The sequence below is a fragment of the Phyllobates terribilis genome, unplaced genomic scaffold, assembly GCF_046119375.1.
Source record: "Phyllobates terribilis strain yellow unplaced genomic scaffold, ASM4611937v1 Scaffold_8__6_contigs__length_399053987, whole genome shotgun sequence".
NCBI lineage: Eukaryota > Metazoa > Chordata > Amphibia > Anura > Dendrobatidae > Phyllobates > Phyllobates terribilis.
In genome coordinates this window covers 145,210,507-145,235,076 of record NW_027362768.1, presented here as the reverse complement: position 1 = coordinate 145,235,076, position 24,570 = coordinate 145,210,507, and the positions used below count along the sequence as shown (strand labels likewise).

Sequence of the window (24,570 nt, the reverse complement as noted above, 5' to 3'; positions counted from 1 at the left end):
TCAGTAATTCATTTGTAAACGAGCCTGAAGAAGGAGCCTCTGTGCTCTGAAAGCTTACAAACATAATTCTTCTTGTTAGCCAATAAAGGTATCACTCCTGGAATACTTTTGTCATTTTTGGGCATAAACTATTTACAACGATTTCTCTGGCTAACACTATACCACAATATCATTTTTTTATTGTTCATCCTGACAGTCACACAGCTGTCCGATTCCTCCATCAGACGTCAAATAGAGAAGTGTGAGCCGTCACTGCACAGAACACGTCTCCTTCAGAGTCCAGTTGTGGTTGCTTTACACCACTCCATCCGACGCTCCGCATTGTGCTTGGTGATGTATGGCTGCATGCAGCTGCTCGGCCATGAAGCTCCCGGCGGGGGCGGAGCGTTTGTGCTGATGTTATACCAGAGGAGGTCTGGACTCTGTAGTTATGGAGTCAGCAGAGCGATGGTGACTTTTCTGCTCCTCAGCACTCGACCCCCTGCTCTGTAACGTTACGGGGTCTCCACTTCATGGCTGAGTAGCTGCGGTTCCTTCCGCTTCTCAATAATATCACGCACAGGTGATGAGGGAAGATTTAGCAAGAAGAAATGTCATGAACGGACTTGTTACCCCGCTGGCTGCTATTACAGGACCGCGCTGGTATCAGTGAGCTCTGCACCACCGGCAATTCTGTCACAAGTTAGTACAGGCAGACGGCACACAGCGGGGGGCCGGATGTTATACACCGAGAAGGGCGAGGGGCCGGATGTTATACACCAGGGGTAATGAGACTGAATGAGGAACCAGAATAACCTGAATTCAATCGAGCCGTGTGTCTTCTACTTTTCTCCATATAGTGCTGCTCATAGATCATATACAGGATATGTATGAATCTTGCAAAGAGGACAGGCAGTGAGCAACAGATATGGAAGCAAACCCTCTGGCATTATCTTTGAGCCTTTGAGTATTTATTATTTTGTTTATTTTATTTTTTTTACTTTATATTTTTTATAGCCCTCCTTCTAAAAAAGAAAAAACCTTGAAAGACTCCACACCTCGCATCTTTAGGTAGATCCTACAAGAATTACGCTGCATCAGAAATGTCGGACACTGGGTTACTTCTTTTTGCCCTCAGCCAAATCAGGCGTACATGAGTATTTTCCAGATGGGAGCAACATCCATCAGCCAAATGATCATTGGACCATCGGCTACTGAATGCGTATGGCCAACATAAGAGCCCAGAGATCAGCTGCAATATGAAGAGGCTAGCAAGTGGCTCCATCACACGGTAAACAGGTATGACGCAGTTCAACCAATTGACTATATATTGCACAGACATGCCGGGTGCTCCAGATCGAGACATGCTCCATACAATGGCAAACCAATGACCGTCCTGCTCTAAAACCAACCAGAGAGCATCACAGAGCTCAGCTTCCTGCCCATTGACACACAGGGTGCCAAGAAATATACAAAAACCAGACCGTCTATCAATGGCAGACAAGGAAGTTGGAAGAACTTGTACTTTTTGGATGCCAGCACTATGTCCTTGGCTACTTGGATATAACTCTCCTGCCATACTGACACCACTTATGATCTCAATGGTGCATTTTTGGTAACCTTGCTGGCTCACAATAATAATCTTTTTATTTATATAGCGCCAACATATTCCACAGCGCTTTACAATATAGACAATTTACAGACATTATCGGCACTGTCCCCATTGGGGCTCACAATCTACAATCCATATAAACGGCTACATATCAATAGTAAGACGCCCTTGTCATTCGCTTCTATCTCTCGCTTTATTCTTTGCAAACTTTGGGACAGTCATAACAATAAAAAAAAGATTTATAGGAGAAACGTGACACATTGTGCTCCTCACTATCCAGAGAACGCTGCTCATTAGTTTCTGCTCCATCACCCCGGCTTATCCTCACAAGCAACTCGTAGAGCGTGAAGCAACCAAAAAAGTGATTATTAGAAAGTGGTCGGCAGGTTACGATAATTTGCAGAAATACTTTGCTGCTAAACCGGTGAATCTAATCCTGTAATGTACAACATCATCTATAATAAAGCCGTCTCCGACTCTCCGGCCATTAGAGCATGCTGGGAGTTGTAGTTTTACAACTAATGAAGGGTCACAGGTTAAGACGAAATAGCTTTATAGGAAACTGTGCAATATCGGATTATTACTTATTAGCCAGATTGGAGAATGCTTAGAAAAGAGCATCCATGCATTGTCCACACAGTCCACTAATTCAGAGGGGAGCTGTGTAATGATTCACTTCCCCTGCGGAGGCGCTGCAGAAAAATTGTATACATGATCTGTGTGGAGTCCAGACGCACCACCATCAAAAAAAAAAAAAAAAACAACTGTGACAGTCACATGATAGTTTCTCAATGTTCACCCTTGTATGTGGTGTAAAATTTGATAAATCTCTGTCTTGTGTAACTGCCACTATCTGGAGAATATGTAAGTTTGCACCCTCTAAGGGTGGGTTTACATTGGGTGACCCGTGGCTGTTAAATTAGCTACATAAAAGCCAAACTTCGTTTTTTAATGGCCTGTTTAGACACGGCCATTAACACAGAACGATTGTTCTCGGCAGCACATGTCCACAGGACAATGTGCTGCCGAGAACGATGATTTTAAAGGAAACTTAAAAACAATTACGTTTAATGAGCGAGCTGTCAGAAACGGCACCGGCAGGATCACACAATATCCCACCGCTGCCACCAATTGTCAGACTACCGATTGGAGCCACGTGCCCCTGATCCTTCCTCACAACTTCCGTGAGTTCCGGGTTTAGGATAATGTGAAGAGAGCTTATAAATTTTATATATTTATTTACTCAAAAGAGCGATGCTAGGTACAATATATACAAGCGGTTATAAGATATATATATATATACACAGTAGTCAGACAAATACAGTAAGGAAGCAGTAATAAGATACAGTAAAATTAAATGGAATAAAAGTGAATATACCACACTTTCATCAAAGGTCTCTGGACACGGCAGGAAGGCTGTGGTCATAGGTCCAGGGCGGTTCCTTATGTCTTTCTGCCCATCTGTAGCGACAGGTGACCCTCAACAGAAGACTCCTCCTCTCCCACAGAGGGACACATTTATAGGTAACTTGGGTAGGGCAGAAAATAGGCGATTTACATGTAATCTCCTCTTCCCTTCTTTCTATCAGACATTTCATAATCCATTTCCCAGCAATATCCTCATTGTAAGGTGCGCATGGTAATTGATCTAACACAGGAGCTTTCCCCTGACTTCAGAGGTAATTCAATTAGCTATTCCTCATTGCCATGATTCAATTAGCTCCCCCATACTCTTGTCAGGAATAGGCGTTTGCACTACAAAAGGTATATATCCTAGCTGACCTGTATTTAATTCTCTCCTGGGGTCCGTTGACACCTCAGAGAGGTGCCGAAGGTGTTCCTCCCAAGTGGGGCTGAAGACAGAAATGTCATCCACGTACGCAGCTGCGAACCCTTCGCACCCTGACAGCAAGGTGTTGACCATCCGCTGGAAAGTGGCGGGGGCATTCTTCATGCCAAATGGCATGACGGTGGGCTCATACAGTCCAAAAGGAGTGATAAAGGCTGATTTCTCCTGTGCCTCTGGGGACAGGGGAATCTGCCAGTATCCTCGGCTCAAGTCCATGATGGTCAAGTACTGAGCCTTGCCCAACCGGTCAAGCAGGTCGTCGATGCGCGGCATGGGGAACGCGCCATCAGCGGTAATGGCATTGAGCCCCCTGTAATCTACACAGTACCGGGTCGTCTGGTCCTTTTTTGGTACGAGGACTACAGGTGAGGCCCATGCGCTGGCGGACGGGCGGATCATCCCCAGCTCCAGCATCTCGGCAATCTGCTTCCGCATTTGCTCCTGTACCTCCAAGGAGACGCGATATGCCGTTCGCCAGATAGGGGGGCGTGATTCCCCGTGTCCACTCGGTGGACTGCCAGCTTTGTCCGCCCGGGCTTTCCCGAGAGGAGGCCAGGGAAAGGGCGCATGACCTCCTTCAGCTGGGACCGTTGGTCCTCAGACAGAAGGATGTTCATGGGGGCATCCTCCATGGACCCTCCCACATGGGCATGTGCGAGCAGATCCATGAGGTCCTCCTCCTCCCCTTCCTCCGGCAGACTGCACACCGGAAAGGCACAGGCTTCCCTGTCATGATGCGCTTTCATCATGTTGACATGGAAGACCTTCTGCCTGTTCCGGCCGGGTCAATTGTGACCAGGTAATTGACCTTGCTGAGCTGCTGATGCACGTCATAAGGGCCCTCCCATCTTGCCTGAAGCTTGTCCTGGGGCACAGGGACTAGGACCCATACTTTCTGCCCTTCCTGGTATGTCCTCTCCCGAGCATTCTGGTCATACTAGCTCTTCTGCTCTGCCTAGGCCTGGACCATGTTGTCATGCACCAGCTGCGTCAGAGCCTGCATTCTGTCACGGAATCGCAAGACAAATTCCACGACTGAAACGCCCGGGTTGGCTGCCTCTTCCTCCCAGGATTCCCTCACGAGAGTGAGGGGTCCCTGTACCCGTCTTCCATACAGGAGCTCGAAGGGGGGAGAACCCCGTCGAGGCTTGAGGCACTTCCCGGTAAGCAAACAACAGATGTGGGAGGTGCCGCTCCCAGTCGCGTCCCTGGGACTCGACCAACATTCAGATCATCTGTTTCAACGTGCCATTGAACCGTTCACACAGGCCATTAGTCTGTGGGTGATAAGGGCTGGACACCAGATGTTGCACCCCTGTTTGCTTACAAAGGCACTGCATCAAGTCAGACATGAACTGGGTCCCTCGGTCCGTGAGCATCTCCTGGGGGAAACAAACACGGGTGAAGATTTCCAGCAGGGCTTTGGCCACTACGTCTGCCCGGATGGAGGACAGCGCGACAGTTTCTGGGTACCTAGTAGCGTAGTCTACTACCGTTAGTATGTAGCGTTTCCGGGAGCTGCTGGGAATGGGCAGCGGCCCAATGAGGTCCACAGCAATACGCTGGAAAGGCTCACCTATTATGGGCAGAGGTATCAATGGGGCTTTAGGGCCTGGCCCCGCCTTCCCCATCGTCTGACAGGTGACACACGAACGGCAGTAGGCAGCTACTGCTGTCCCCATCTTAGGCCAATAAAACAAGTGGGCTAGCCGAGCCTTGGTCTTAGCGACCCCTAGGTGACCAGCCAACGGAATTTCATGCGCGAGCCGTAACAGCTCAGCCCGGTACGGCTGAGGTACCACTAGGTGGCTCTCGCCGCGCCAACCTTCTTGTCCATTTGTGGGCAGTGTTTCCCTATACAGCCTCCCTTGGTCCCAGAACAAGCGGTCCTTGTCTGTCTCCAAGGGGGGCTTACCTGCGCGTTCCTTCAAGGCTTCCAGGTAGCTGTCGGCTTGGACAGCCGCCTGGAACTCCTGGCTGGAGCCCGCTAACAGGGACCTGAAGGCCGCACTCTCGCCGGAACCCTCAGGGAATGGCGCTGGGGGGTTAACACCAGTGGGCCCAGTCCCAGACCCAGGTGATGGGGAGGAGGAGTCAGGGTGCAAAGCGGCCTCTGCCTCCTGAGCGGTCCTGCTGCGGGTGACCACAGCAATGCCCGGGGTCCCCTCAGGGAGTCCCGGTCTCCTTCCCTCACCTGGATGGGTTGTGGGGTCACTGTGGTTTGCCCCAACATGTTATACATACTTGACAGGTTCACTAGGTTTTGAGCTGCTGGAGGGATCATGTTCAAGCTGACAGTTGGGAGGGGCAGGCAAGGCCCCCATCAGCTCCTCAGCCAAGCCAGAGAGTTCATTAGCACGACAATGAATTACACCAAGCGACACTACTCCATCCTCCTCCTTCTGGACCTGTCATCAGCCTTTGACACAGTGGACCATTCCCTCTTACTCCAGATTCTCTCATCTCTTGGCATCACGGACTTGGCTCTATCTTGGATCTCCTCATACTTAACAGACAGGACATTCAGAGTTTCCCACTCACGCACCACCTCCTCATCTTGCCCCCTATCTGTCGGTGTCCCCCAAGGTTCAGTTCTAGGACCTCTGCTCTTCTCCATCTACACCTTTGGCCTGGGACAGCTCATAGAGTCTCATGGCTTTCAGTATCACCTCTATGCCGACGACACACAGATCTACCTCTCTGGACCCGATATCTCCTCCCTACTAACCAAAATCCCACAATGTCTGTCCGCCATCTCATCCTTCTTCTCTGACAGATTTCTAAAACTCAACATGGATAAAACAGAGTTCATCATCTTTCCACCCTCTCATTCACATCCCCCATCTGACCTAGCCATCAACGTCAATGGCTGTTCACTCTCCCCAGTCCCTCAAGCTCGCTGCCTTGGGGTAACCCTGGACTCTGATCTCTCCTTCAAGCCACATATCCAAGCCCTTTCCACTTCCTGCCGACTCCAATTCAAAAATATCTCCCGGATCCGTGCATTCCTCAGCAAAGACCATGCAAAAACACTAGTGCATGCCCTCATCATATCCCGCTTCGACTACTGAAACCTCCTGCTCTGTGGCCTCCCTTCCAACACTCTTGCACCCCTCCAATCTATCCTAAACTCTGCTGCTCGACTAATCCACCTGTCCCCCCGCTATTCCCCGGCCTCTCCTCTCTGTCAATCTCTTCACTGGCTCCCCATTGCCCAGAGAATTCAGTTCAAAACTCTAACCATGGCATACAAAGCCATCCACAACCTGTCTCCCCCATACATCTGTGACCTAGTCTCCCGTTACCTACCTGCACGCAACCTCCGATCCTCACAAGATCTCCTGCTGTACTCCCCTCTTATCTCCTCCTCCCACAATCGCATACAAGATTTCTCCCGTGCATCCCCCCTACTCTGGAACTCTCTACCCCAACACATCAGATTCTCGCAGACTGTGGAAACCTTCAAAAGAAACCTGAAGACCCACCTCTTCCGACAAGCCTACAACCTGCAGTAACCACCGCTGCACGACCAGCTCTACGACCAGCTCTACCCTCACCTAATGTATCCTCACCCATCCCTTCTAGAATGTGAGCCCTCGCGGGCAGGGTCCTCGCTCCTCCTGTACCAGTCGCTGACTCGTTTTGTTAAGATTATGTAAATGCTTTTGTTATGTATATCCCTATCACATGTAAAGCGCCATGGAATAAATGGCGCTATAATAATAAATAATAATAATAATAATTAGAACATTAGTATTCTCACTGAAAAGTTCAGAGCTGGACATGTCAGCTGAGAGAGCAGGAAGGGGGGCTAAATCCCCCCCAGCTGCACTCCTGTCAGCTGGCACGTCACTACAAGGATCAGCATGTAAGGTACCACAAAGTATAATATCACTTACAGATACATTACCACGGGGCAGTGGGGTTGCTCTCTTCCCATACTGAGAGGTGAAAGGCCCCAAGTCTGTCCCCAACAAGACATTAGCAGGGAGACGAGATGTAACCCCGACCTCTACCAGCCCCTTGTCCACACCCCAATCCAGATGCACACAAGCCATGGGTAGAGTTATCTTCTCCGTACCAACCCCGCTGACGGTCAGCGTCTTTCCAGGGATGATACTCTCCGGGGGTACCAGTTCAGGCTGTACTAGGGTCACTTTGGCCCCCCGTGTCCCTTAGTCCCATAACCACTTTATTCCCCACCGTCACTTGCTGGAGATTGTCATTGGGCCTGGCCCCACCCCTCCCCACCACAAACTGTTGGACCCGCTGCTGGGGTTTGGGAAGTAGGGGGGTTCCTCTTCCGGCTAGGGCAGTTCGTCCTGTAATGTCCCGGCTGATTGCAGGCGTGACATCGAGGGGGTCCTCCCTGGGGCTTGGAAGGGGGAACAATGGGGCCCATAGGTTTTCGGGCGGGGGTAGTCTCAGGGGAAACTGCAGGGTTACCCGCAACAGGATTGGTCTTACCCCCCCCCCTCCAGCCGGTGCTGACAGGTCTCCGCGACGTCCGGTTGGCGACGTACTCATCCGCTAGCTCCGCAGCAGTTTTGGCATCTTGGGGTTTCCGGTCCAGGACATATTGTTGCACTTCCTCCGAGCAAATGTTTAAGAATTGCTCCTTGAGGAACAGATCCAAGGTTGCTTCGTCGGGATTGTCTATCTCTCCCTCTGCCCATCTGTGAAGCTGGACACTCATCTGGAGCAGAGTCTCTAGGTGGCTCTCGGTCGGTCGTTTCCTCAGGCTGCGGAATTTCACTCTGTACACCTCAGGCGTGAGACGGTACCTCAGGATCAGCGCAGCTTTAATGAGGTCATAGTCCTGGTGCTGGGCTGCAGGGAGAGATGAGAAAGCGTCCAGGGCTCTCCCTCTTAGCCTGGTGGACAGGGTGCGTGCCCAGTCTGCCTTGGGTACCTGGTACTGGAGACACACCTGTTCAAACCCTTTCAGGAAAAGGTCCAGGTCTCCGTCCGATTCCAGGACAGGCAGATCCTCTGAGCGCAGCTTAGCTTTTGGGGCTGCTGGAGTCTGTGCTGTTTGAGCCGGTGGGTCCTGCCGGCTCCGCAGCTGGGCTAACTTTAGCTGGTACTGCCTCTCCTCCTTTCTTTCCTGGGCATCTCGCTCAGCTTGCTCCTTTCTTTCCTGGGCATCTCGCTCAGCTTGCCACTTTCTTTCCTGGGCATCTCGCTCAGCTTGCCACATGTGGAGCACAGCCTGGCTCTGCTCCTGCTGTCCATCTCTCAGAGCCTAGAGGTAGGCCTGCATAAGAGCGTCCAGGGCCGGGTTACTGGCCCCTCCAGCTGGAGCTGTGGATTGCATAACAGAATGTCCCGGATTTTCGTGGGTGTCGGGGGCACTTCCACCCTCCTCTGACACCTCAGTCTGGTCAGCGACTGGCACCACACTGCCACCTTCCATCTGCTCAGCGTCCCCTCTGGTAGCACTCATCTGGGAACCTTTGCTTCTGAGGCAGTATGCCATCCACCAGAGACCATAGCCAAATAAAAGATAGGACAGAAAACTAAGAGGGGGAAGGGTACAGTATCGCACACACGCTTTCACTGTATACTATGTCTGATCTACTAACTAGCACCGAGCTCAGTTCACAGATATCCAAATCCCAACCGCTGCCACCAATTGTTACCCTACCAAATCGGAGCCACGTGCCCCTGATCCTTCCTCACAACTTCTGTGAGCTCCGGGTTTAGGATAATGTGAAGCGAGCTTATAAATTTTATATATTTATTTACTCAAAAGAGCGATGCTAGGTACAATATATACAAGTGGTTACAAGATATATACAGTAGTCAGACAAATACAGTAAGGAAGCAGTAATACGATACAGTAAAATTAAAAGGAATAAAAGTGAATATACCACACTTTCATCAAAGGTCTCTGGACAAGGCAGGAAGGCTGTGGTCATAGGTCCAGGGCGGTTCCTTATGTCTTTCTGCCCATCTGTAGCGACAGGTGACCCTCAACAGAAGACCCCTCCTCTCCCACAGAGGGACACATTTATAGGTAACTTGGGTAGGGCAGAAAATAGGCGATTTACATGTAATCTCCTCTTCCCTTCTATCAGACATTTCATAATCCATTTCCCAGCAATATCCTCATTGTAAGGTGCGCATGGTAATTGATCTAACACAGGAGCTTTCCCCTGACTTCAGAGGTAATTCAATTAGCTATTCCTCATTGCCATGATTCAATTAGCTCCCCCATACTCTTGTCAAGAATAGGCGTTTGCACTACAAAAGGTATATATCCTAGCTGACCTGTATTTAATTCTCTCCTGGGGTCCTTTGAAGTCAGACAGACTAGCATTCCTGCGGAAACCTTCATAACTGGGAATATGAATTTCCGGTCCCTGGCCTCACCACACGAGCGTTTTGCCGGTCAGTTATTGGGAATGAGCCTTCCTAGAAATGCTTGTTCCCAAATAAATACATCCTAACAAGCGGTATTGATAGATATTCCACAAGGGTGAATGTAAATGACAACCTGCACTGAAATCCAGAAACTGATCATCAAAGCACATGTATGATGATGCTGCACAGACTAGGTTGTGTTAGGACAGAGTTACATTTCCCAACGTGCATATATCAGGCTGTCAACATCAGATTGGTGTGAGATGGTCCCAATAAACTCACAATATATAAGCGGAATATAAAAAGACTGTGGCACTTACTGGAGCTCCATTACTGTACCCATCACAAGTCAGTCATATATCTAGTCCATCAATGGTACAACATGGAAAAGGGTTGTTTATGACTTTTTTTTTTTTTTTAGCCCAAAACAAAGAAAGAAAACTTACATTTTCAGGTGCTTTTAGAGTGCAAGTCGATAAGAAAATATTTGAAATATGTATTTTTTTGTGGTGTTTTTTTTCTGTTTTAATACTTTTTTTAAAAGCGTTTTTCCATACTGTAAAGCAAAAAATAAATAAACCATTAAAAAAAAAAGTGTATAAAAAAAGGCAAGAATAATATAAAAGAGAATGGTCAGCCATACTATGCTAACTTTGCAGCTAAAGAGCTGAGGCTCTACCCAGAGTGGAGGTAGAATAGACATCAGTGTCATTAGTAAGTATGGATGGAGTCCAGAAAGACTAACTGGAACAGCTGCAGGGGACTGAGATAGATAATAAGTCGCATTATATGGTAGTGAGTCGTGTATATGTTGAATTGATATAGAAACCAGGACCACAGGGTATGAAGAGTGATGTGAGTAATGACATTAGCTAAAAGGAACATGGAGATTTATAGGATGATAGTGGGATTTGTCGCAATACTTCTAAATATTGCTATGTTGCATCATTGCTTGCTTTGTTCTAAAATGTATAAGCTGTTTTTCTGCAGTATGTAGGTTACTTAGTGGATGGGATTTATAGAAATCCATAAGTTCGCAGCGTCAAACCCGGTGGACACACAGCCTGAAGCACTAAAAAAAGAGGCAAAAACCGCAGCGTCAAAAACACATGTAAAGAAAGCGCACACAAAAATGCAATGAAAAAACTCAAATAACCGAAATTAAATAATAGATACAGAAATTCTGCAACATTAATAACTTACCAAATGCTCAACACCCCCGCCAATCAGCTGTCATCGGTGTCGGCAGCCACTGGTCGGAAGTACACACTTGCTGAACTGCTCCGTCTTCTGGTAGTGGCAGTGGCAGGGTACTACACTTCTGCCTACTAATGATTTGAATAGGAGGCGGATGTGTAGGACCAAGACTTGGCCACTACCATTAGACGGAGCAGCTCCGCAAGTGAATATTTCCGGCCGTCGCCGCCGATAACAGCTGATCGGCGGGGGTGCCGGGTATCAGACCCTGACCGATCATACATTGATGACCTCAATGCTAAAGTAGTGGACAACCTCTTTAAATGTTTGCCTTTTGTAGTACTTCAATGAACAGCATAGAATTTACATCACCAAAAAGAAGAAATGGTCATGTGAACACGATCTAAACTGGAGAAACTATCAAGTCAAACTTTTAGCAAAAATTGCAAACTTTTATAAGAGTCTATCATCGATTGAGCTAAAGTTAAGAAAAAAAATGTAAGTCCTGAAAAACCTCTTTGGATACTTTGGTATCATCGTATAAAAAGAAAAATCACACAATGTCGTGTACTGTATCAGACGGAGAACGAGAACATTCATCAGTGATGACATATTGGAGAACTCGGCAAACTGGACTTTGAGCTTGAAGTAATTTTTAACTTTAATGACTCGAGTTTGTTACCCGGGGGGGCTACCAGATGTGTACACGATTCCCTAATACATAAATAAACCCTTCAGTCCCTGGTAATGAAGCAGCAGATCTAGTTTTCACTGTTCTCTCTTATCTCTGGCCTGGATGTAAATATTACCCTCCCCAAAGTGGGTGGTGAATGCAGCCTGCTGGGTGTGGAGGGGATTTCCTCAATTGTTTCATTTTGTCTTGTAGTGTTCAGAGGAGAACAACTGGATCTAGAGTGATCAGTGTCCGCACAAAAATATCCCCAGAGATCAGAGAGGAAGTGATCGAGTCTGAGAAATCCGGAAACATGACATCGAAGTAAGTGATGCTACAGCGAGTACCTAATGTATGACGGTGACACAGCGAGTACCTAATGTATGACGGTACCACAGCGAGTACCTAATGTATGACGGTGCTACAGCGAGTACCTAATGTATGACGGTGCTACAGCGAGTACCTAATGTATGACGGTGCTACAGCGAGTACCTAATGTATGACGGTGCTACAGCGAGTACCTAATGTATGACGGTGCCACAGCGAGTACCTAATGTATGACGGTGCTACAGCGAGTATCTAATGTATGACGGTGCCACAGCGAGTACCTAATGTATGACGGTGATACAACGAGTACCTAATGTATGACGGTGCTACAGCGAGTATCTAATGTATGACGGTGCCACAGCGAGTACCTAATGTATGACGGTGATACAGCGAATACCTAATGTATGACGGTGCTACAGCGAATACCTAATGTATGACGGTGACACAGCGAGTACCTAATGTATGACGGTGCTACAGCGAGTACCTAATGTATGACGGTGATACAGCGAGTACCTAATGTAGGATGGTGATACAGCGAGTACCTAATGTAGGATGGTGATACAGCGAGTACCTAATGTAGGATGGTGATACAGCGAGTACCTAATGTATGACGGTGCTACAGCGAGTATCTAATGTATGACGGTGATACAGCGAGTACCTAATGTATGACTGTGCTACAGCGAGTACCTAATGTATGACGGTGACACAGCGAATACCTAATGTATGACAGTGCTACAGCGAGTACCTAATGTATGACGGTGCTACAGCGAGTACCTAATGTAGGATGGTGATACAGCGAGTATCTAATGTATGACGGTGATACAGCGAGTACCTAATGTATGACGGTGCCACAGCGAGTACCTAATGTATGACGGTGACACAGTGAATACCTAATGTATGACGGTGCTACAGCGAGTACCTAATGTATGACGGTGATACAGCAAGTACCTAATGTATGACGGTGATACAGCGAGTATCTAATGTATGACGGTGATACAGCGAGTACCTAATGTATGACGGTGATACAGTGAGTACCTAATGTATGACGGTGCTACAGCGAGTACCTAATGTATGACGGTGCTACAGCGAGTATCTAATGAATGATGATGCTCCATTTTGCCATTTTTCGGATGCGTACAGGCAGGCTGAAAATGTTGCAGATTTGCGCATGAAAATTCAGCAGCCGAATAAGGAACTGACGATGTGGAGGTGGTTTTAATAATTATTATTATTTCCACAAGAAAAAGCTTTTACTATTCAGATTTTCAAGTCTGTCGATTACTTTTGTGGAGTTTCACCCTTTTTAATGTGGGGGAGAATCAGCAATGAAAACGGAGCAAAATTTGCATGCAGGACTTGTGGCCTAAGGGTGGGCCCACATATGCACATGTACAGTATTTTACCTCAGTATTTGGTCAGTATTTTACATCAGTATTTGTAAGCCAAAACCAGGAGTGGGTGATAAATACAGAAGTGGTGACTTGTTTCTATTGTACTTTTCCTCTAATTGTTCCTCACCTGGTTTTGGTTTACAAATACTGATGTAAAAACTGACCAAATACTGAACGTGTGAATGTGAACTTAGTTTTCATGGACTCATTTCTAGAGCAGCTGCGGGTTTCCTTACCCAAACACAACAGCCTGATAAGTCTATGAGACTGTTGGATTTGGGTCAGGAGACCTCCGGCAAGTCTGGAAAACCAGCACAAAGACCATCCAACCACGTCAAGGTGTACTTTTTATACGGATGGTCCCTATCACTAATGTCCTGCCTCTCCAAGTGCCAAGCCAGGCCTCATCAGGGAAAGTGAAAGTAAAACCAGCCGTAGCTCCGAATTAGGGGAAAAAAAAAAAAAAACCTTGACAAGGTGAAGAAATAAAAACTGCGATTCTGCCTTTTTTTTTTTCTGGAGGTGTGGTGTATCGTTAAAAATAAATAAATGTATATATAATATATATGTATGTGTGTGTATATACACACACATATACATACATATATAATATAATATTATATATATATATATATATATATATATATATATATATATATATATATATATATATATATATATATATATATATATATATATATATATATATATATACACACACACACACACACACACACACTATCTCCTATATATATGAATGAGAGGAAGAGAGGGGAAGAGGGGGAGGTTATTTATATAGAGATTATACATACATACATACATACATACATACATACATACATACATACATACACATACATACCCTGGTGTGGTTGTAGTGTTCCGTTCAGTGTGCGCCAAGAAGTTAAAGAACAAGCAGTTTTTTGTTTTTCTGCGTGTGTATGTGTTAGGTTTTTATCACTATTTTTCGAGCCATTACTGAATTTTATGTTGCAGACACAATAAATACATTTTCTGGTATAAGCATGAAAATATTAAAAATATTTTTTTTTTTCATCTCCACTTTGAAGTTCCACAACAAACTTCTCAATCTCACATGGACAAACTTTTAGGATTAAGAAAGTTTTACTGTATACGCCTGTAGATTCTCACAATATGGACAGTTTTCATCATTACATGCTTGACTAAACTCTTAATGGGTAAGCTTTTTATTATAAATTATATTACATTTAGCTTTATATCAAACTTTATAGCTTTAATTTTAAACGTAGTTGTTCTTTTGTTTGATTTTATCCAAGGATATGAAATGAACCTTTATGATTTTTTTCTTTAATCTGTGTAACAACAAAAGTCACGAGGATACATGTGTACGGGGGTCAGGTGGAATAGCAGACAGCCAATCATCAGACGCTGGATCCGGCATGGAAGCTGGCCAGATCCAATGATCTTGCGCTCGCAAGTTGTATAGCAAAGAGCTTGTGGGCGCTGCTGCGCTCCTTCACTAGAAGGACTGGGGGGGGGGGGGGGGGGACCAAGGAAATAGGTGGGATGTGAGACAAGCAAGGGGGGAGGGGAGAAGTGAATATAATGAGGGTGGAGAGGGGGGTGGGGATAGTACAGTTAGATCGTTAGAGAAGAATAGGATGCTAGATAACCCCAAAGTTTTATCTTGCATGCTGACCAACGCAAGAAGCCTGACCAATAAGGCGGATGAGCTGCGGGCGCTTATATCGGAGGAGAGGTATGACATCGTAGGTATAACAGAGACTTGGCTAGACGATAGCTACGACTGGGCGGTAAATTTATTAGATTATAGTTTATTTAGAAGGGACCGGAAACAGGGGAAAGGCGGAGGAGTCTGCTTATATGTAAAGTCATGTCTAAAACCCAGACTAAGGGAAGATATAGGAGAGGGAGAAGAGGGGGTCGAATCCATGTGGGTAGAGATAGAGGGGGCAAAAAATAATAAAATATTACTGGGGGTCTGCTATAAGCCACCAAATATAACAGAGGAGAATGAGAATCTGCTATTAGGACAATTAGATAAAGTAGCAAAACATAATGAAGTGATTGTTATGGGGGACTTCAACTACCCGGATAATGACTGGGAAACAGAAACCTGTAGATCGCAGAAAGGAAAAAGGTTCTTGACAAATATTAAGGATAATTATCTCTCCCAACTAGTGCAGGAACCAACGAGAGGGAAGGCCGTGTTGGACTTAATATTGACTAATAGGCCTGATAGAATAACTGAGGTACAGATAGGGGGGCACCTAGGTAATAGCGACCATAATATTATCGACTTCAAAATGCCCTTCAGTAGGGTTATCAATAAGGGAACAACAAAAACATTAAACTTTAGGAGGGCGAAGTTTGATCAGCTGATAGAAAACCTTCAACTTATTGACTGGGACAAAGTTCTTAATCAAAGGAATACGAATAGTAAATGGGAAACCTTCAAAAGAATTCTGAATACTCAGTGCGAGAGGTATATACCATATGGGAATAAAAGGGCCAGAAATAAGAGGAAACCAATATGGTTGAACAAGAACGTAAAAGGGGCGTTAAATAGCAAAAAAGAGGCATTCAAGAGATTAAAACAGGAAAACAGTAAGGAGGCACTAATGTGTTACAAGGAAAAAACGAGAACCTGTAAAAAACAAATAAAAATAGCAAAGGAGGAAACAGAGAGACGTATTGCTAGGGAAAGTAGATCAAATCCCAAACTGTTCTTTACGTATATAAATAGTAAAAGGATTAAATCGGATAATATTGGACCGATAAAAAGTGAGGAAGGCAAAATCATAGAGAAAGATGAGGATAAAGCTAATCTATTAAATAAATTTTTTTCGACAACTTTCACAAAGGAAATAGAACTAACAGGAGAAATGAGAAGTGACAAACTTAATCCTCCACTAAGTATGACAAATCTAACCCAAGCTGGGGTACAGAAACGCCTCAGTAACATTAAAATAAACAAATCACCAGGACCTGATGGCATACACCCACGGGTACTAAGGGAACTAAGTAATGTGACAGACAGACCGTTATATCTTATATTTAAGGACTCTGTTGAGACTGGGTCTGTGCCACTTGATTGGCGACAGGCGAATGTAGTGCCAATATTAAAAAAGGGAGCAAAAAGTGACGCCGGAAACTATCGGCCGGTGAGTCTGACGTCCGTTGTGGGCAAAATTTTTGAAAGCTTCATTAAAGAGGCAATTACGGAGCATCTTGATGCTAATAATCTATTAACCCCGAACCAACATGGATTCATGAGGAATCGCTCCTGCCAAACAAACCTGATTGACTTCTACGAGGAGGTTAGCTCTCGAGTAGATCAGGGGGAACCAGTGGATGTCGTGTATCTCGACTTCTCAAAAGCGTTCGATAGCGTGCCACATAATAGGTTGGTATACAAAATGAGAATGATGGGGCTGGGGGAAAATGTCTGCAAGTGGGTAGCAAACTGGCTAAAAGATAGAAGGCAGAGGGTGGTTATAAATGGAATATACTCAGATTGGGTAAGCGTCACTAGTGGGGTACCACAGGGGTCTGTACTAGGCCCATTGTTATTTAATATCTTTATTAACGACATAGTCAACGGGATAAATAGTAAAATATCAATATTTGCAGATGACACAAAGTTATGTAAAACAATTAATACAAAAGAGGACAGTGCAGACCTACAGAGGGATTTGGATAAGCTGGGTAGGTGGAGCATTAAATGGCAAATGAGGTTTAACGAGGAGAAATGTAAGGTCATACATATGGGAAGGAAAAATGGAAGTCACCAGTACTCACTGAATGGGAAATCATTGGGGAATTCAGAGATGGAGAAGGACTTGGGCATCTTGATTGATAGCAAACTAAATTGGAGTGCCCAAAGTCAGGCCGCTGCTGTAAGGGCAAACAGGGTAATGGGATGTATCAGAAGAGGTATAGCTGCAAAGGATGAGAACATTGTTCTTCCACTGTACAAAGCACTGGTCAGACCACACTTGGAATACTGTGCTCAGTTATGGGCCCCAATATATAGAAAGGATATAAATGAGCTTGAAAAGGTACAAAGGAGAGCAACAAAATTAATAAAGGGAATGGAGGGACTGCAATACCCAGAGAGGTTGGCAAAACTAGGACTATTCAGCCTGGAAAAGAGAAGGTTGAGGGGGGACATAATAAATGTGTACAAATATGTTAGGGGACAGTATAGAGATCTTGCCAGGGATTTGTTCAAAAGGAGGGATATTACGGTAACAAGAGGGCATTCACTAAGACTGGAAGAGAAAAGGTTTCAGCACCAGCATAGGAAGGGGTTCTTTACGGTAAGAGCAGTGAGAATATGGAATTCACTGAGTGAGGAGACGGTAATGTCCGATTCACTACACCAGTTCAAGCGGGGACTGGATGCATTTCTAGATACCAGGCAGATTTCAGCGTATACTTAAAAATAAAATAAAATAGTAGGTTGATACAGGGATTTATTCTGACTGCTGGTTTCAGAGTCGGGAGGGAATTTTTCCTCAGGTGAAGATTGGCTAAATCATTTGGGGTTTTTGCCCTCCTCTGGATCAACTTTAGCAATTACAGAACTAACAGGTCGAACTTGATGGACGCAAGTCTTTATTCGGCTTCACAAACTATGTTACTATGTTCACTAGGAGACCTGCCACCACTGATAATTCCATGCAGGCGCCAAACACTAAAGGGTTATTTTCATCTTCTATCTTCAGGAGTGTGTAGTTTCTCACCGCTTCGCTTACTGTTGGCCAGGGAGTAGTACGCCACTGGAGATTGACAATGCAGACCAGCAGCATAGAGTTTATAGCAATGAACTTGTAAGCACTGGACTCTTTGCCTAGGAGATCGGCCACCTCTAATAGCCTGTAGTGGTGGCTGGTAACCTCAGCAATGGTATATGTTCATTTCATTTTATTGAGTCTTATCAAAAATGCTGTAAGATCAACTCTCCTACATCAGAGACTTTATGGTCCACGTTGGCCTGCATACTTGCTTGCTTGTCTTTGCATCTTCTTGCCTCCTCCTGGTTTAAGCTAATTAATTACTTACTTGTTAAATTAGCTAAATTGGCCCAGATCTTTCGTTCACTCCCTACATCTGATAACTCACTCATGCCACTTGCACCTCAAAAACATCTCTAGAATTCCACCTTTTCTTACCTTTGACTCTGCAAAAACTCTTACGGTTTGTGTTATTCATTCTCGTCTGGACTCTCTACTCTGGTACAATCTATTTCCCACTAAACTCTCCCCTCTCCAATAAAAGCTGAATGCAGCAGCCACATCATATTCCGGTCCAAACACTACACAGATGCCTCCACCCTGTGCCAGTCATTGCACAGGTTGCTCATCCGCTACAGAATACAATATAAACTTAATCATTTTCCTTCACAAAGCTCTACAGTTCTGCACCACCCTCCATCTCCTCCCTCATCTTTGTCTACCACCCTACTCGTGTTCTCCGTTCCGCTAATAATCTAAGACTAACATCCTCATTAATCCAAACCTCCCACTCCAGTCTCCAAAACTTCTCTAGTGCTGCACCAATTATCTGGAATGCACTCCCACAAACAATTCGATCAATTAACATTATTCACAATTTCAAGCATGCCCTAAAAATTTATTTATGCATTTATTTTTTTATTTATTTATTTTATTTTTATGCATTTCTTTAGACTGGCAATCCCTTTTCTAAAATACTAGTCCAGACTGGACCTACATTGCCTAATCACTGCTGACTATTATTTTTATGCAATAGGTGTAAATTCGCGCTAGTGGTAGTGGGTTTGGAGAAAGGAAGCCAGAGGTAGATAATTTAAAAATATTTATTGAGAAGATATAAAAAGCAAATAAAATATAAGATATAAAATGTATGAGGGTGAGGACAAGGATATAAAAAGGTGATAGGTATCACTCAGATTAATGGACCAATAGATTTAAAGTGCACCAAGCTAATTATATGAGGAGATGGAACATCAATAAAGTAATAAATACAAATTAAAAATAGATAAGAGATCTTCCTTCTCAGATGTGACGGGTAGATAGGATCGGCTGGGCCTGTTTATAGGTAGGGACTCTCGTAATGCCTATAGCAAGAGAAGGGGAGAAGGAGTATTAATATAGTGGGTGGGGTCCCACTAGGTAAATGGTGATGAAATTATAAAATTATAGTTATAGGATGAAAAACTGTAAAAATACCTGCTATAGATGTGGCATTCAGCAGGTAGTAGAGGGTACGCAAGGTATCCAGTGGGGTTGTTGATGGAAGTGGATCTAGGAGGGACAATAAAGGAGATGTAAAAATAGAGGAAAAGTAAAATTAGACTTGTGACAATATTCACAAGTCTAATTTTACTTTTCCTGAATTCTCTCTGGGAGATTCTTTGGACACCCCCCACCGTTTCTCCATCATTACAGGTACCCACTCTATTTTTTCCCAAGTAATAGCTTACTATCGCTATACATATTCTTAATATTTTCCTTTCAGTACGATCTAGAACTATTTCCATTCTACTGGCGTCATCACCCTAGGAGGATCGTCCCATCTGTAACTATACTTCGAATCCTACCCCTCACTCCTCCTTTACAGGTACACCCACTAGACCAAGCAAATAATCGGGCATCACCCATTATTCCTCTATTTTTACATCTCCTTTATTGTCCCTCCTAGATCCACTTCCATCAACAACCCCACTGGATACCTTGCGTACCCTCTACTACCTGCTGAATGCCACATCTATAGCAGGTATTTTTACAGTTTTTCATCCTATAACTATAATTTTATAATTTCATCACCATTTACCTAGTGGGACCCCACCCACTATATTAATACTCCTTCTCCCCTTCTCTTGCTATAGGCATTACGAGAGTCCCTACCTATAAACAGGCCCAGCCGATCCTATCTACCCGTCACATCTGAGAAGGAAGATCTCTTATCTATTTTTAATTTGTATTTATTACTTTATTGATGTTCCATCTCCTCATATAATTAGCTTGGTGCACTTTAAATCTATTGGTCCATTAATCTGAGTGATACCTATCACCTTTTTATATCCTTGTCCTCACCCTCATACATTTTATATCTTATATTTTATTTGCTTTTTATATCTTCTCAATAAATATTTTTAAATTATCTACCTCTGGCTTCCTTTCTCCAAACCCACTACCACTAGCGCGAATTTACACCTATTACATTAACCTGACTTTTACCTGGACACCGGTGGTTCCCTGTCCACTAATTCGCTGCTTTGCTAGTGTTTAGCCGGTAGCGCCTTCCTCCTTACTTACTATTATTTTTATGCCCCTACAAGATCTAACCACCTCAATCTTACTTTTTCTCAGAATGATGGAAGCACGGAACCACCCAAAAAAACAGACCATGACTGTGAAGATAAGCGTGAATGGAAATGAAATGAAGATAACTGCAATAGTGGACCCTCATTCATTCTACACCATCCTGAATGTATGTCCAGGAGAAATGTTCCTGGGAGAACACCTCCGTATTGCTCTCAAAAATGGAAAGAAAAAAGCAGATGGAAGATCTGTCTCAGGACCAATTTATATTAATGACCAAGCAACCATTGAGCAGATCATATATGTAGACAGCATCTCAGAATCTGTAATTGGATGGAAGCAACTTCATGATCTGGGTTTGATGCAGGCCTACGTGCAACAAGGTTACGTGATTGATGTCCCTCCTGTGGTAATAGAAGAAGTCTCGGATCCTAGCCATTTTCACCAAGGATATTTAAGAAAGGAACTACTAGATCACGCAAGGAGAGTCATCGCTAGTTGGGTCAGAAATGGGTTGGTTGAACGTTGCAACAGTGTCTGCAATTCCCGCATTTCACTTGGTATGAAACCAAATGGAAAGGTAAAAATTAAATTCCATTACACGGACTTGAATGAAACTTCGGTGAAGGAGCCTCCGCACGCACAGGAGCACCTGCCAAAAGCCATTGAAGGTATAACCGTGGGGAAGTATTATTCTGTCTTTCTCCTATTCTATGCAGAATGGCAAATCGCTCTAGACACCTACACCAAGTACAAAACAGCCTTTACATTCCTGGGCAAACAATATGTCTGGAACAGGTTGCCTGGAAGGTTCCAAAATAAGAACACTAGACTTAGTGCCGCTTTGGAGAAGGTACTTGATAAGCTGCCCGGGAAGGTGAGGAAGCGCGTGACCTACTACATAGATACCATCCTAATTTCAGGCGAAACGGAGGAAGAGTGTAGGCAATTCACAGATACGTTATGGCACCATCTGAGAGACAATGGCTTTGAAATACGCCCAGCGCAGTGCCAAACTTGCCAACCGGCTGTGAAGTTTCTAGGGAGAGAAGTAACGGAAAATGGAGTTACGCTGGGGAGGGATTTTATACGTACTGTGAAGAATATGAAAGAGCCTAGAAATGCAAGCGACTTACGGTCAATCCTCGGTTGTTTGAGGGATGCAAGTCAATATACGCCTGGCTTTGGCATTTTTAGCAAAACTTTAAACAAACTATCCAAAGACGACAGTACATTTCTGTGGGACGGCAAATCGAAGGAAGCACTAGCTCTTCTGAAGGAGCAAGTCCTGCAAAAAAGATTTTTGGTTCCTGGGTTGGCGGAAAACGAGGCCTGCACCGTTCAGATATTTGTCAAGTATGGCTCCTGGATGGCAGAGATCCTAAATAGCGCCAAGAGACGCTATCGTTTTGGAAGTGATGTATTTTCAACTCTTAAGAAGGAGGATCGCTTTGTGACTCAAGAACTCAAAGCCATGAAAGAGGTTTGGAATAAATTTAAGCGTGTCCTACAAAACAGAGAGGTAGAATGGGAGGTGGAGAGTCCAGAGATGGACGACCCCGACAGCATTGTAAATGAAAAACGACTCAAGCTGGACTTCCTCAAGGAAGTGGGATTTAAGATCAAGGTTGTCCCTGCCAGTGACCGAAAACCACTAATTCCGTGGCCAGAGAATCTGTTAAGGTCCTCATCTAACCACAATGACTACTTTGCATTTTAAACTTAATAAATGAGTGCAGGCCTTACATAAAAGTGATCTGGCTGCTAAAATCATCGGTGATGGAGATGGCGCCATCTGTAGTTATTTGGTCATGTCTGGTATTGCAGTTTAGCTTATTCACCAGCAAAATGTTCAAGAGTTGTTCTGTATAGAGAGAAAGAAGTCTTCAGTTGGCCGCTAAATGTCAGTGCATCTTAAAACTGGGATTTTTTTTTAGGATAAACATGAAAGTTGAAAAAATGCTGCCACAAAAAATACATAATAAAACTAAAAAAAAAAGTGACTTCTGAGGATATTGTCCCTTTCTGTTTTTATTTTATATCTGCACATAACATAAGAATCTTTGGTCAGAATATAACTTATGGCTTTCTACAGCGGAGTGTTGTGGGTCTAATATGTATGGGAGTCTCCAGACTCTCTCCCGAGGGAAATTGTTAGAGGGGATAAGGATCGGGCAGATAGAATTTTAAAGCTCCACCATTTGTTTTTCAAGAGATACACCTCTGTCACAGATGTGTGGTTGCAGCTTTCAACTCGCTCTCCTTTAAAAACACGTGAACGTTCATGTACATGGGGGAAGACAGAAGAGATCGCGGCATGTCAAATGAGCGCACGCATGGGGGTTTTAAACTTTCGTTTGGAATCTTGTTGGCAAGGGGACATTCTACCCACGGGTGACCCGACCAAAAGCCAATGTAAATTGCATAATTTCAGGACTTTTCTCAAAAATTATCATGCTCAGAAAGATACAGGACAATTAAGAGGTATTGCTGAATTTTTTAAGAAAAAAAAAAAGCTGATCAGACCAATACAGTAAGGCTATGTGCCCACGATGCAGAAATGCTCCGGATTTTACCTGAGCGTTTCTGCATCTCCCTGGCAGAAAAAACGCATGCGGATTGTACATGCGTTTTTTCTGCCAGGGACAAACGTTTTTCACATGCGATTTCGCATGCGGGTTGTCAAGTGCTTTTCCAAGCGATTTTAGCATCAACTTGACAACTTGGTCACACTATATATATCCATGCAACTGGCATGGATTTATATAGTGTGACCAAGATAATAGTTAAAAAGAATGGTAAAAAATAAACATTATACTCACCTTCTGATGGCCCCCGGTCTCCTTAGCGATGCGTCCTGGCTCCCTGGCGGCTCGCGGTGGTCTAAAAGGACCTTCCATGACGTAATTTAGTCATGTGACAGGTCACACGACCGCCGACGTCAGCGGTCGACTGACCTGTCACATGACGTCATTGAAGGTCCTTTTAGACCATCGCGAGCCACTGGGGAACCAGGACGCATCGCTAAGGAGACCGGGGGCCATCAGAAGGTGAGTATAATGTATATTTTTTATTTTTAATTCTTTTTTTTTTATATGTACTATGGTACCCGGGTCTGGAGGAGAGTCTCCTCTTCTCCAGACCCGGGTACCATCCGCACATTGAATCGCAGAATATCTGCATGTGCACATGTAGTGATGCGGATATTATGCGATTCAATGGCGGAGAAAACGCCATTTTTCCGCAAAATAATTGGTAGTGCTGCGGATTTTTCCGCAATGATAACCCGCAGCGGAAATTTACGCAGCATGTGCACAGCACATGTGGATTATCATTGGGGAATAATTGCAGCCCTTCTACCAAGCGTTAATTAAGTGTTTCCACGGCGGAATTGCCGTTGCGGAAACGTTTAAAAAACGCATCGTGGGCACACAGCCTAAGGCTCTGTTCACATGTTCGGTTATCATCAGTTTGTAATGGATGCACTATTTTAAAAAAGTAATATTAATGCATCTGTTACAAATGGAGCAAAAGCAGATGCAAAAATGGAAACCAAAAGTTTCTGTTTTTGAATGGTCTTTAATGGATCCGTTTTTCCTAGAAGTTTCGCTGACCACCTCGAGTGTTCTGGGCATGCTCAGTGCTATTAAAAAAAAAAAGGATCTATTAATATGATCCATTTCCCATAGACTTTGATGTTATTAAAGAAAGACCACTTGGATACTATTACTCGATAACTCACACATACGTACTCTGCATTAAAAATATGGTAAGGAACTGATTTTTTTGGTGCATTTTTTTTCTGCCATAGATATCTATGGAGAGATTGAAAGGTGCACATAGAATTGCAACTGTATTTTTAA

At 44.4% G+C, this 24,570-nt stretch overlaps 2 protein-coding genes across 12 annotated transcripts in view; one reads left to right on the top strand and one right to left on the bottom strand.

Moving 5' to 3' along the window:
- Positions 1-24,570, bottom strand: part of LRP8 (LDL receptor related protein 8) — a 216,088-nt gene that overhangs the window by 42,663 nt on the left and 148,855 nt on the right. The gene's annotated exons all lie outside the window — the stretch shown is intronic.
- Positions 1,052-22,685, top strand: LOC141156907 (uncharacterized). 10 transcript variants are annotated; one of them, XM_073643450.1, is made up of 6 exons: positions 11,669-11,747; positions 11,890-12,000; positions 19,902-20,003; positions 20,085-20,159; positions 20,272-20,363; positions 20,756-22,685. In XM_073643450.1, the coding sequence occupies exon 6, from the start codon at positions 20,757-20,759 to the stop codon at positions 22,425-22,427; it is 1,671 nt and encodes a 556-aa protein (XP_073499551.1). In that variant the 5' UTR covers positions 11,669-11,747; positions 11,890-12,000; positions 19,902-20,003; positions 20,085-20,159; positions 20,272-20,363; position 20,756; the 3' UTR covers positions 22,428-22,685. The 10 variants fall into 10 exon arrangements, with proteins under 10 accessions (XP_073499555.1, XP_073499548.1, XP_073499551.1 ...); XM_073643449.1 differs by having other exon boundaries at positions 11,675-11,801; XM_073643452.1 differs by lacking the exon at positions 19,902-20,003.